A 14,475-nucleotide genomic window follows, 5' to 3' on the forward strand; every position below is an offset into this window, starting at 1 on the left:
CAGAAATACGTAACTCAATGACCGTTTTACCCATATTTCTGTAATCCACCATTATCTTGTATCACTTATACGTTTCTTCTGAATGTCGTTATCCCTGGTTTATTATTAAAGGGAACCTCGGCCCTCCAGCTGCTGCAAAACTACAACTCCCATCATGCCTGGAGAGGCGAAGCTTCAGCTGGAGAGCCAAGGTTCCCGACCCCCGTTATAAACTCTTAATGATGATAACGTAAACGATGAAACTACTGAGAGATGTGATGTGCCTGTATGTGGCCGGACTGTGGACAATGTGTGACCGTCTGCCATCCTCTCTGCCATTCCAGGTGTTTGCAGAATTACATTCCCGCTCACAGCCTGACCCTCTCCTGCCCCGTCTGCCGCCAGACCTCCATCCTGCCTGAGAAGGGGGTCTCTGCACTACAGAACAACTTCTTCATCACTAACCTGATGGACGTGCTGCAGCGGAGTCCAGATAATGGGATAGAAGAGTCCTCCATCCTGGAGACCGTGAACGCTGCTGGAAAACCTTTGTCGTGCCCCAATCATGATGGAAATGTAAGAACTGTGGGACTGCTGGAGGCTGCCATGTATTGGCTATACTAATGATTATACACGTTATGCTATCATTGTGGGTGCTGACGGTCTGGAGGAGGCCCGGACTATGAGCCCAGAGGACGGCCGACCAGTAAGGTGCAGCTGTCTGTCCCAGAATACTTATAAGCAGGGTCCCTCCTGTACATCGGAAGGTCCAACCAACCAGTAAGAACAGATTATAGGAAACATAATTGATACTTATTGAAGCGGACAGGTCAGGAGAGCCGACCGATTCCCTCTAAAACGGTTTGTTCCAAATCTCAGCCATGTCACTACAGTAGGGAGAAGAGCAAACTCTACTGGAGCTCCCAGCATCGTAATGGGTAATGATGCTGGGAGTTCTGAGGTCCGTTCCGCAGTATACAGTCCGTGTGCTGAACGTGTGAATAGGACCTTAGTCTGGCGTTCAGACTGTTCAGCTCACAGAGGATTGTCTGTAAGGTTAGGGCTACACGCCGACCTTGGTCACATGACTATGCCCCACATGTTAGTGAACAGTGTTTTGTACTTGATAGATTTTTGGTCACAGATCACCAGTCGCAGGTGGCTTTGCTACCATAGACCCCAATGCAAGTTGCGTGTGACACGATTTGGCTATTTTGTAAAGAGACAAGTCACAACTTGTAATAAAATGAGGCGACAGCAGCAAGTTGCAGACACGTCACGCCAAGTGTATAAATTAGACTGGCTGTCATGCGGCTAAAGTCATCTTGTATCCTAAGGGTACGGCCCGACACAGGGCCGAGCAAGGAGCGTTCCTAGTCACCCTCCTGGCCGATCGATGGCTGGGCTATGCTGATAGACTTATTGTAGTAACTAGGTGTAGATAGTCACGCGGATGATGATGCTTCAGTAACTCTTCTCCTTCTATGTAAATGGATTGTATGAAGTGAAGCTTTGTTCTGTGTGACTGGACTCCTATCTATAGTGTCTGTGAATGGACAATGAGCAGAAGGAAGTGAAAGGAACGGATTTAATCGGATCACAAGTAATTTAGCTTGTCATGAGGACAATCCTGTTACTTGAACCCCCCTAATCCTTCTGACCTTTAATTAGAAACAAAATGCTAATTCCATAGTAGATGGTGATGGGAGGACTGGGGTCCTGGACTGGGACCAGCAGCGCTAGAAATGTGCTAGAACTGGGGAAAGCAACTGGTGCAACAACTATTCCTCGGGTTACAGACAGGGACTTATCCCGTCCTTTAAAGAAGCCTTAAACCTGATCTCATTTACGTATCTGCACATATAATATTTATAGCAGATTCTGCAGCGCTCGCACATCTGATGTTCTCTGATTTAGAAGAACTTGACAGATGTTAGCATTTCCTTTTATTGTCAGTGTAATATACTATTATACTGCTACAGGAACGATGGAACAATGCGTCAGACTTATACGTATCTTATAGGAGTCTGCTGTATCCATGTGAGCGGCGTCCCTCCTTATCCCTGCCAATGACTGACCTGAAACTAGGCAGCGGCGCTACTCTCAGGAGTCTGTTGGATTCTTTCCTTTAAGTCAAACTCTACATTTTGGGCTGTTTTGGTCACTAGAAGTACAGACCTATAGCTGTAATATTCTGTTAACAAATCCACTTTTCAGCTATGCTCACATACAGTATTTTGCAGGATGGCCGTCATTTAATGGCAAATAATTACCGATATTTCAAAACAGCATCAATTATTTGCCATTAAATGACAGCCATGACTAGATTGGACTTCTGTCTATGACTCCTATCTTTCAGCAGTGTGTGAGCATAGCCTTTCTGGATTTTCAGTCCACTCCTGGTTTTGGTTGCAAATATAGTGAGTGGGAACTTTCACCTTAGATCATACTTGGTAGAAATTTCAGATTACAGGAATAGATTTATTGCAGCAATACGGCAGGGATTATAGTACAATATATAATCGCTGTAGTCGGCACATTTGCTATTGTTCTGACCCCTGTGATATAAAACTTGTTTCTGTGCTGCAGGTGATGGAATTTTACTGCCAGTCATGTGAGACTGCGATGTGCCAAGACTGTACTGGCGGGGAGCATGCTGAGCACCCCACTGTGCCGCTCAAAGACGTGGTGGAGCAACATAAGGCAGCGCTGCAGGCTCAGCTGGATGCCGTCAAAAAGAGGTACGTCTTCCTTTCAGATGTGGCCAGCTTTCTGATGTACAGCTCTGCAGCCTGACGCCAATAATTGGACTTTGTGTCTTGGTTGTTTGCCATAAACAAATGTGTTTCTTACCAAATGCAATTACCGTTACATCGTGAAGAACGGGATCTAATGCACAACTTAACCCCTTCACCGACAGCGTCCTCAGGACCGTAGCTGTAAGATAGACATATACATGTTATAAATAAAGAACCATACCTGGACTGTATGAAATCCTCCTGGGCAGGAGCATAAAGGATCAGGAGTAGCTGCTGTTAATACATTCTTTGTTATACTTATTCTACAATTTTAAATAAGTAATTAAAAGTTTAGTTTTCAGTCAGGTCCTCAAGGGGGCACTACTGTCCGGGCATTGCCTGTGGGATTGGTACAAGCTGTATGAAATCCGGCTTTCTGCACCACAATATCTGTCTTCTGCATTGCAATCACTTTTGTTTTCCTGGATATATGTATGTGACGGACGTGTGTGTGTGTGACGGACGTGTGTGTGTGTGACGGACGTGTGTGATAGATCTATGTGTATTTTGTTCCAGATTACCAGAAATAGACTCAGCACTACACGTTGTATCTGAAATCATCAACCAGCTGGCTGCGCAGAAGTCCAGTATTGTCGATGAAATTCATTCAACCTTCGAGGACCTACAGAAAACGCTCAATGTTCGGAAGAGTGTTTTACTTATGGAACTGGAAGTGAACTATGGGCTAAAACATAAGGCAAGTAACTTATATCACTGAAACAATAAAGCTGCGTACATATGGCGGCACGTGTAGATAGGACGGGCTTAAAATCCGACACAATTGTGGTGATATAGTTCTCAGCTGTATAGATCTACTGTGCCGCTCCCCGAGGCCACCCGCTGCGGCAGTAATTTTACTTCAGGGAAAAAGGTGTACGAGGCCGGGAGAGGGGCGGCAACTAGTCATAATGGCGGGCACCTCCCATGACTAGTCACTGCTCTCTGCCTGCCAGCACGCAGTGCGCGGATGATTGACAGGCAGAGAGGCCACTAACCGGTGTCCCTGCCTGTCAGTCATCCCTGCAGAGAGCCATGACTAGTCACAAATGGCTCCCTGCCCAGATGACTAGTTGCCGCCCTTCTCCTGGCCTCCTGTGCTGGAATAGAACCTCTTTTCCCCCATGTAAAGCTACTTCCGCAGCCGGGTCTGGTGGCCTCGGGGAGCTGCACAGGAGATCTGTACTCTGCAGCTGGGAACCATATCACCACAATCGTGCCGATTGGTACCTTTTAAGCTTTATATACATTAGGAAAACACATAAAGTGCCTTATCTATCAGCGGCCAATAAGATATCACTTTATCCAATGGGTTTCTGTATGTCTAGGGAAGGGCCTTTCCTTCTGGTTAATAACTAACTCCCGCATTGTGTACTCTGACCTCAGGTCCTCCAGGCCCAGCTAGACACTTTAATAGAAGGACAGGATAGCATAAAGAGTTGCAGCACTTTCACAGCACAAGCACTTAACCATGGGACGGAGACGGAGGTCTTACTGGTGAAGAAACAGATGAGCGATAAGCTGAATGAACTGGCCGAGCAGGATTTCCCATTACATCCTCATGAGAACGACCAGTTGGACTTCATTGTGGAGACTGAAGGCTTGAAAAAGTCTATTCATAATCTAGGAACTATCCTGACCACCAATGCGGTGGCCTCTGAGACGGTGGCCACTGGTGAGGGGCTGAGGCAGAGCGTGGTGGGCCAGCCCATGTCTGTTACCATTACCACAAAGGACAAGGACGGAGAACTGTGCAAATCTGGGAGCGCCTACATCTCCGCCGAGCTCTTCACACCCGATGGGAGCGTCACCGACGGAGAAATCCTCGACAATAAGAACGGCACCTATGAATATCTGTATACAATCCCAAAGGAGGGAGACTTTACCCTGTCTCTGAGACTGTACGACCAGCATATCAAAGGGAGCCCCTTCAAACTGAAGGTGGTGAAATCTGCAGACGTGTCTCCCACAACAGAGGGGGTCAAGAGGAGAGTCAAATCTCCTGGCAGTGGACACGTCAAGCAGAAGGCCGTGAAGAGGCCGGCGAGTATGTACAGCACAGGAAAAAGGAAAGAAAACCCCATAGAGGATGATCTGATATTTCGAGTAGGTAAGTGACATCTGCGTTACTGCATTCACGGACAATGTACAATGGACAGATGTGTCTGGTGATGGGGTACATGGTGGGAACGCCCATTCCCTTCACCTCTTCGCCGAATATGCAGCCAGGAAATAAGAAACTAGTCGCTGCCGAGCGCAATAAACAGCTCCTCGATATAGACGTGTAAATGGTTATCATAGCGGGAAACGACGGCTTTGTTTGAGCTATTCTGTATCGTGTGACTATATGGCAACTCCGGGCTAAATAAGCTTAAGGCCATGATCACACGGTGTATAACAACGGCCGCTGTCTTACATGTTCATCCAGCCAACACTGCTTTATCAGCTGGATGAACATTATATTTAAATCACTGAAATCTGTCCGCCACACTACGGCCGACATGAGAGCCAGGCTGTGCGCGAACTGACTGGTATTTGCAGTCGCTGTTTCTGAGCAATGGCTGCAAATAACGGACATGACAATTATTTGTGTGGCCGTAGTGAACAGCTGTCGTTGTTGAATACACGGTGTGCACAACAGTCGCTGTTTGCATTGATTTCAATGCTGCTCATTATTTTATGAGAACAGCTGCTGTTTAATTTGCGAACAATGGCCGTTCTTGTCATAAAAAAAAATAGTGTGAACATAGCCGAAAGGGGTATTCTCATCTCTGCTAATATAGTTATATTTTAGGACTCATCAGGTTTAATGTCTGCAAATCTATTCATTTAGCAAATCTGCCTCCTCCTGTTATGGCTGCTGCTTCCCTCACGTTGTCGGCCGTTGTAGCTTTGGTGTACAATGTACTAATGTATTCTGTAGCTCCATATACATTATTATGCTGTTATATGCTCTGCTGACCTGGTGTATATATTGCATTCTGATGACCTTGTACACACGGATGCTGCTGAACGCTCTGATAATCTCTTCCTGATATAGATATATAGTATAGTAGTGCTGCTCACAGTAACACCCCTGTCATCTGCAGTGTCGTCTATGTACCTAATATGTGTCGCCAATGACTCCAGTACAGGGAAGTAGCTAGGGTTCATGGGGCCCCATAGCAAAAAATTGTATGGCCCCCCGTCCCCTACACACTAATAAAAAAAAAAAAAATATATATATATATAATATATATTACACACACACTCGTTGATGTGGCCAAAAAAGAAAAAATTCTCTTGTGGCCAGAGGCAGAATCCTATGGTTATATACATAGGCGCAGGGGCAGACTACCTTTTGCTTAACCTTTTATTTACTGCAGTGTGTAAGTAACCTGATGTTCTCTTACATGCTGCAACACAAAAAAGGGTTAATACAGAAGACAATTAGCTCTTTCCTTCCCTACTCCTGCACTGATAACCCCTGACCTCTGCAGGAACTCAGAGAACAGAGGTCAGAGGTTATCAGCGCAGTAAGGCAGAGAGCTAATTGTCTTCTGTATTAACCTTTTTTGTGTTGCAGCATGTAAGAGAACACTGGGTCACTTACACATTGCAGTAAATAAGGGGTTAAGCAAAAGGACACGGGAGGCTCTTATCTTCCCTGGACCCTCCCTCCACGGGCCCCACAGCAACCACCTTCCCTGCCTCTATGGTAGGTACGCCACTGCTCCAGTACATACTGTCTTATGTGTTTCTCTGCCGGCAGCACCGGAAAATTTCCATATTTTATTTAGACTCCTGATCTGGCACCCGGGATTTGTTTTGATGGAGTGAAGCAGCAGCTTCCGATTATCACATTTCCTATTAAATACATTACAATGTTGTTCTTGGACGTAGCTAACTACAGGGGATGAGCATTGCTTCTGCTACTGATGTTATCCTGGACGTGGCAGTAACTATAGCAGTACCTTACTCCCGTTGTTAGTGGTCTCTGGGCCTTGGATAGTGATGCCCCTGCTCCCGGACATGGCAGTAACTATAGCAGTACCTTACTCCTGTTAGTGGTCTCTGGGCCCTGGATAGTGATGCCCTGCTCCCGGACGTGGCAGTAACTATAGCAGTACCTTACTTCTGTTAGTGGTCTCTGGATAGTGATGCCCCTGCTCCCGGACGTGGCAGTAACTATAGCAGTACCTTACTCCTGTTAGTGGTCTCTGGGCCCTGGATAGTGATGCCCTGCTCCTGGATATGGCAGTAACTATAGCAGTACCTTACTGCTGTTAGTTTTCTATGGGCCCCAGTGATTACTAGCTATAGCCCTGCTCCTGGATATGGCAGTACCTATAGCAGTACCTTACTCCCGTTGTTGGTGGTCTCTGGGCCCCAGTGATTACTAGTGATGCCGCTGCTCCTGGACGTGTAGTGCTTTGTGTATTCCTTTCTCCAGCAGATCCCCCATGTGTTACGGATAGCCCTAACAGCCGTCCCTTCTCCGGTGTCTCCACCGATACATTTCCTGCTCTCCCTTTCTCTGTAATTATTTATATCCTGTTGTTGTGGTGTTAGGATATTTGCCGTCTTTCTACTGTAAAGGAATGGAGTACAGTAAGGGTTCTGATGCGCCTCATCACACTTTCCACAGCTATTTTTTTTATCACTTTTAGGTACAAAAGGAAGAAACAAAGGTGAATTTACTAATCTTCAAGGAGTAGCGGCGTCCACCAATGGAAAAATACTGATTGCGGACAGCAACAACCAATGTGTCCAGGTAAGCGTGGGTGGCATGGGTGGCGTCTCACACACACTAGACTTGTCCATAGCACCAAGAAAATATAGGATCGCAATTCAGAAACGTTTTGAAGGAACTTAAAGGGGTATTCCACTCAAACATAACTTTTAACATGTTGCTGTCCATGGTGAGACTAACAATTCATTCCATACTTATTTATTCAATCTTCTTCCCCCAGTTCTCAGCTGCTGCTTTCTGCTGAAGACACAAAAACCTGTCTGTGCTTTTCTCTCTGTCTCCCCTTCCTCCCCCCCTCACTTCTGAGACAGATGATGTTAACAAGTCCCTGGCAGGCTGTATCTGCAACATTGTAGCTTCTTTGTCACGCTGGGAGGGTTAATCACAGTGAGTTCATTAGCAACTTGACGTCAGATTAACCCTCCCAGCATTACAAAGAGGCTACAGTGTAAATTACAAGGAATTACACAGAAGCTACAATATCAAGAGAGTTGAATGCCCCTTTAAGGTCAGCTTGAGCTGGCACACCGCCTGGAGCTCCGGGTACTCTGTGTGTTCAAGAGAAACTAAAGCTGCTAATATAAAAGTGCTTTTAGTGTATTTGCTAGGACAGCTTCATACAGTTTATACACACACACACCGATCAGCCATTATCTGGTGTCACATAGTGGGATATATTAGGCAGTGAGATCTGTGTTGGACGCAGGAGAAATTCACAACCATAAGGATCTGATGGAAGTGACTGCTGTTTGTCACTTTCTTGGGGAAGAGACGACACTGGAATCCACTAGAGGAAGCAGAGAATGGAGCACAGGCAATAATCTGCTGGGAAATCTTAGGTCCTGGTATTCATGTGGATGTTACGTGGACACCACCACCTAATGGTTATACCAAGGCTGTGGGATTCCCTCTTTCAGCAGGATAGTGTCCCCTGCCACTTTGCAGAATTGTTCAGGGGTTGTTTGACTAAAGGGCCTTTTTACACAGAACGATTATCGTGAAAAAAATTGTTAAATCGTTTGAATGTAAGTGATCACTTTCTGGTGTGAAAGCGGCAACAATCAATCAAAGGACGAAAGTTTGTTGGTGCGCCGCTGATCGCATCTTTAGAGCCGACTGCAAAAACATTGTTAATCGTTCTGGGGTCTTTCTATGTAAATCTCTCATTATTCACAGTATATAGATAGGAAAGCAATTACAATCCAATTAATGACTTTTCATAGCGATTTATCTTCTCATATAAATCGTTTAAAAGAAAAAAAAAATCTCTGGTCATTCCCTAATCGAGCGCTTTAGCGGTTTATCTGTACATATAAAAGGACCCTAACAGTTCAATGGAGTCCAATGCACGGCGGCCTCCCCCCTCCATGTACAGGACTGAAAGAATCGCCTGCCACCATCTTGTTTGCAGGTACGAGACGCCTTCAGATATAGTCTGCTCCATACTTACACGGGTTGGGGATATCACATACACAGGAGTTGGCAGCATCCTTAGGATATTTTTGAGCCAAAATCAGAATCTAAAGAGGGAGGGGGGCTTATATTTATAAAGGGGAAAAAGAAAATCCTGAAAAAAAAAGAAAGTTATGAATGCTGAGATGAAGAGAGTAAAGAATAGAAAAAAGATTGTGGCTTATTATTAAAGCCAAAGAAAGACTGGGAACTAAGAGGTTAAGTGCGCTGTATTCGGTCTCTTCCCGCCTGTATATATTAGCTATGGCTGCACATCCTCCTGTAGTGATAGAAGGGAGAGAGCCGCCCCTGGTTCTCCCACATCCCGGCCTCCTCACCAGACTGTGGCCGATAATCGGATAAGACTGTATGAGAATACTATCGCTCGCTCGTCTTTCTATTGTTTCTATCCAGCTGCGGATTTGATGTATGATATCGCTGTGGATGCCGCTTCCCGACCTCAGGACATGGACTCACTTCACATTCTGATCTCAGCGTTGAGTGGAAATTTCCACTGTGTTCCTTTGGCTGCTGACACTAGGGGAATGTTGGGATTTCCATAAATCGTGTTAGTTCAGTATTTCCTGCAGATTGTAGCTTCAGGCTTTATATTCTCAGGGTTTCATTTTAGTGTCTGGTATATACCCTTATGTATCACCCAAACTCCGGTATATATCTTAATTTTTGGTTTTGGTTTATGCAAAGGGTGTGATGGGCATAGGGGAACACAGAGGGGTGTGGTCACACATAGAAAGGGCGTGGCCACACAGAGGGGGGGTGGCGACACATAGGGTGTGGCCATACAGAGGACGGTTGCCTGCGTGCGTTGCATTTACCACAATTTACACTTTCTCACCGGGGTAAATGATTGGGAAAATCCAGGCCAGCTTCAAGCTTCTACATAAATCCTGCAGCCACTGCGCTGGTGGGGGATTTTTAACATGGTCATAAGAGATGCCAGTCCTTATAAATCCCATGTGTATAATACAGGCAGCCACTACTACTTTAGGACCACTGGCACATCGCAGGGGAAATCATGGGGACTGGCTGCTTTCTGTAACCACTATGAGAGCTCAATATATAAAGGAAATATATAGTGTAAGAGAGTCAGGGGTTCTGGGAATTAAGTAAAAGCACAAGAAAGAAGAAAAAAAAAACACAATAATAATCACATACTAATAATTTTTAAATTACGGTGTCTGGAGCTAGGCTTAATACATATCCACTAACTAGGTTGTTTTATATCATCGTATATCCGAAGCCGTAACCGACACACAACACACACTGTTCCGTAATGTCCATCTGTGATTATACATTTTTATGTTTTTATTCTGAAGATCTGATGTCATGTCAATCATTTATTTTTATCGATATTGATTATATATAACATAAATGAAAAATAGCTAAAAGTAAGGTCCTATCTGTCAGATACAAGCCCATTATACCAGATCTATCAGGTTAGTCCCGGTCTTTGCTCTGTTATTTACAGTTAGGTAGTAACGCAAAAATCTGTAAATAAAAAAAAATTCTACAGATGCATGGCACATGGGGAAGTGACTGAACATAAGAATCCGTGTGCTATGAGATTTGTATTGTTATGTTAGCTCTGACTAAACGTTTTCCATTACTCGTATTCCAGATATTTTCCAATGACGGCCAATTCAAAAGCCGCTTTGGCATTCGAGGAAGATCGCCCGGACAGCTACAGAGACCAACAGGGGTAGCGGTGCACCCAAGTGGCGACATCATCATAGCGGACTATGACAATAAGTGGGTCAGCATATTCTCCAATGATGGCAAGTTCAAGGTAAATGGCTTTGTGGATGCATACACAACAGTCATATATAATGGTCGGAAGTTACAGGACCTCAAGAAACCAGTTTATCCAACAGGCAATTTTTAGTACTGCATCACACACTATAAGTAAAGTTTGTGCCCATCTTGCAGGGAAGAGATTTTTACCTTATATGTGAAAAAGTCCTTAAAGGTAAACGATCAGCAGATTTGTACGTATAAACCTGCAGCTGGACAGGTGGTGATTTCGGTGCTCGTCTACTTATTTTGCTCCTCGGCACGATTTTCCAGTAGTTTCCTAAAAAGAAAATATGCAGATGAACCCATTTGAGGCGCTGGGGGTGCTCCTCGGCCTGGTTGCCCCCCCCCCCCCCCCGGCTAGTACGTCCTCCTGCTAAGCAGTGACACCTCTCTCTTCTCCCCAGATCTGGAGAGAACAGAGAGACGTAACTACTTATGCATATATGTGAATGTAGGAGCCAGTGGGCGGGCAGGAGGGTGCACTGAAGGGCCGGGGAACACCCTCCAGTGCACCAAACTAGTTTATTTGCATATTTTATTTTTGATAAATTGGTGGGAAATGGCGCAGAGGAGCAAAATAAGGCAACCAGCATCGGAATCCCCAGCCGTCCAGCTACAGGTACCCATCAGCAGGTATGAGTAAGCTGGTGTTTCCTTATGGTACTTTTACACAGAGCGATAATTCGCCCGATAGCACGATTAACGATTTTGAATGAACAATGTTTTTTTTTTTTATAACGATCAGCGTTTAGACGGAACGATACATCGTACGGAAAATTTGCTATGCGATCGTTTTGCGATCGTTTAAGCCTCTCTCACACATAGGTAAAATCATTGAAAGACTGTTTATACTGAACGATCTGCGAATTTTTTGCGAACGATCAACAATGATTTGAGAACATGTTGAAAGATCAAAATGAACGATTTATCGCTCGTCGTTTGATCGTTCGCTGCGTTTACACGTACGATTATCGTTCGAATTCGATCGTTATCATGCAAATTCGAACGATAATGGTCCTTTTACAAGGAACGATTTATACTCATGGTTATGCCTTTACTTGACAGACAAAAATTGGATCAGGAAAATTGATGGGACCCAAAGGTGTATCGGTGGATCGCAATGGACATATAATTGTGGTGGACAACAAGGCATGTTGTGTGTTCATCTTCCAGCCCAATGGTAAAATAGTAACCAGGTTTGGAAGTCGAGGGAACGGGGACAAGCAGTTTGCAGGTACAGTTGGAGTAATATGTAGACAATCTTCTCATGGATATTTTGTACATTTATGCAAAGACTTTATGACTGACCATGATGTGTAAGATGGAAATCCAGGAGGTATTTCCAGTCTATGGTATGATATATTGTTAGGATATATCCTTCTCACCCGGCCTCTGGGACCCTGTGTGATTCGGGAAACTATAAGCTTCTGTGCTGGGGGAATCAATAAAGAAGCTTCTAGAGCTGCACTCCCTTTATTTGTAGAACGGTGGGGTCCACAACAGTTGGACCAATGATTCATGAATGTCATGAAATTCATGAAAATTTTTATTACAGTATTGTATTGCCCCCCAAAAGTTATACAAATCACCAATATACACTTATTATGGGAAATGCCCATAAAGTGTTTTTTTCCCTGCACTTACTACTGCATCAAGGCTTCACTTCCTGGATAACATGGTGATGTCACTTCCTGGATAACACGGTGATGTCACTTCCTGGATAACATGGTGATGTCACTTCTTGGATAACATGGTGATGTCACTTCCTTGATAACATGGTGATGTCACTTCCTGGATAACACGGTGATGTCACTTCCTGGATAACATGGTGATGTCACTTCTTGGATAACATGGTGATGTCACTTCTTGGATAACATGGTGATGTCACTTCCTTGATAACATGGTGATGTCACGACTCCCAGAGCTGTGCAGCTGTGGCTGCTGGAAAGGATGATGGCAGGGGGATGCTCAGTGTCCTTCTAGTGCCCTGTGTCCCCCTGCCATCATCCTCTCCAGCAGCCACAGCCCTCACAACTCAGGGAGTCGTGACATCACTGTGTTATCAAGGAAGTGACATCACCATGTTATCCAAGAAGTGACATCACCATGTTATCCAGGAAGTGACATCACCATGTTATCCAAGAAGTGACATCACCATGTTATCCAGGAAGTGACATCACCATGTTATCCAGGAAGTGAAGCCTTGATGCAGTAGTAAGTGCAGGGAAAAAAGCACTTTATGGGCATTTCTCGTAATAAGTGTATATTGGGGATTTGTATAACTTTTGGGGGGCAATATAATACTTTAATAAAAATTTTTACCGGACTTCTCCTTTAAATGGATAGAAAACAATATGATCCGGCAGAATTTTTGGCCACATTCACACTGCATTTGCAGAAAGGGCCTTTTGGCCTCTGGGAGTTTACTATCAATGTGGAATAGCTGACCGGGCTATTTCATAGTCACCCAACAATACAGTACATGCGTGTTTAGGTTTCTTTACCTTGGGAGCCGACTGACATGTCGCTATGTGCTTATCCAGTGGCTTCCTGCTGAGGTATGATGCTAGGAGCTCCCCCGTCCCTCTGACAGACACTGCAATGTAATAAGAACATTAGGTGTACCTCTGAGCGTTCGGATGTTCCTCACATCCTAATAGACTGTTCCTTTCATATGGTTATAGGTCTTTATTCTGCCGCTGTTTGCAAAATGTTAATTCTCTGTATAATTCTCCTTTTCTCTAGGACCCCACTTTGCTGCTGTGAATAGCAATAATGAAATTATAGTCACTGACTTCCATAACCATTCAGTTAAGGTACTGCAGCTTTACAATTACTAGAATATTCTGTGTATTATGTTTTACGTTCTGTCAGAATACAGACACAGAATCTTTGCTGAATCCTAACAGTATTCACAGATTATCTGTGTGCAATGTATGGATGTATATACAGTATACACACCATAAATAGAATGCTGCTCCTCAAATCATGTTCAGTAATTGGTCCACGTTGTCCATTTGTTTAGGCCATGGTCCAAGCTGTCCTTTTGTTTAGGCCATGGTCCACGCTGTCCATTTGTTTAGGCCATGGTCCAAGCTGTCCTTTTGTTTAGGCCATGGTCCACGCTGTCCTTTTGTTTAGGCCATGGTCCACGCTGTCCTTTGTTTAGGCCATGGTCCACGCTGTCCTTTTATTTAGGCCATTGTCCACGCTGTCCTTTTATTTAGGCCATGGTCCACGCTGTCCTTTGTTTAGGCCATGGTCCACACTGTCCTTTTATTTAGGCCATGGTCCACGCTGTCCTTTATTTAGGCCATGGTCCACGCTGTCCTTTATTTAGGCCATGGTCCACGCTGTCCTTTTTTACCAAAATATCGGCCACGATTTTAATTTAAATAACAGCTGTTGTTTTCAAGACTTCAATGATTTCCATTTAAGTCTATGGAAGCAAAGGCGGTTAGGGCCAGTTCAAACAGAGTAAAATTTGCGGAATTCCACCACCCTCCGTGTCATACAGGCAGTCTATGGGAGGGCTTGCGCCTCCTCTCTCCATGCGGAAGAATTGATGTGTCAATTCTTCCAAGCGGAGAGAGGAGGCGCATGAGCCTCCCATAGACTGCCATGGGCTGGCACGATTCCACTGCGGAATTCTGCCAGTTTTACTCCATGTAAACTGCCTGTTAGTTCACAAAATATATTAAA

At 44.6% G+C, this 14,475-nt stretch overlaps 1 protein-coding gene and 1 long non-coding RNA gene across 6 annotated transcripts in view; one reads left to right on the forward strand and one right to left on the reverse strand.

Moving 5' to 3' along the window:
- TRIM2 (tripartite motif containing 2) overlaps positions 1-14,475 on the forward strand; it is a 65,880-nt gene that overhangs the window by 49,267 nt on the left and 2,138 nt on the right. For all 3 annotated transcript variants that reach the window (XM_069978710.1, XM_069978709.1, XM_069978708.1), the window contains exons 3-10: positions 324-555; positions 2,569-2,720; positions 3,294-3,474; positions 4,161-4,884; positions 7,424-7,527; positions 10,598-10,765; positions 11,839-12,007; positions 13,519-13,589. In XM_069978710.1, coding sequence (XP_069834811.1) covers positions 324-555; positions 2,569-2,720; positions 3,294-3,474; positions 4,161-4,884; positions 7,424-7,527; positions 10,598-10,765; positions 11,839-12,007; positions 13,519-13,589 — 1,801 coding nt within the window. The remainder of the gene's footprint in view (positions 1-323; positions 556-2,568; positions 2,721-3,293; positions 3,475-4,160; positions 4,885-7,423; positions 7,528-10,597; positions 10,766-11,838; positions 12,008-13,518; positions 13,590-14,475) is intronic.
- Positions 2,456-14,475, reverse strand: part of LOC138797910 (uncharacterized) — a 34,233-nt gene continuing 22,213 nt past the window's right edge. For all 3 annotated transcript variants that reach the window (XR_011364013.1, XR_011364014.1, XR_011364015.1), the window contains exons 3-4: positions 13,278-13,369; positions 2,456-2,916 (exon numbers count right to left, since the gene is read on the reverse strand). This is a non-coding gene — a long non-coding RNA (uncharacterized lncRNA). The remainder of the gene's footprint in view (positions 2,917-13,277; positions 13,370-14,475) is intronic.

The sequence above is a fragment of the Dendropsophus ebraccatus genome, chromosome 7, assembly GCF_027789765.1.
Source record: "Dendropsophus ebraccatus isolate aDenEbr1 chromosome 7, aDenEbr1.pat, whole genome shotgun sequence".
Taxonomy (NCBI): domain Eukaryota; kingdom Metazoa; phylum Chordata; class Amphibia; order Anura; family Hylidae; genus Dendropsophus; species Dendropsophus ebraccatus.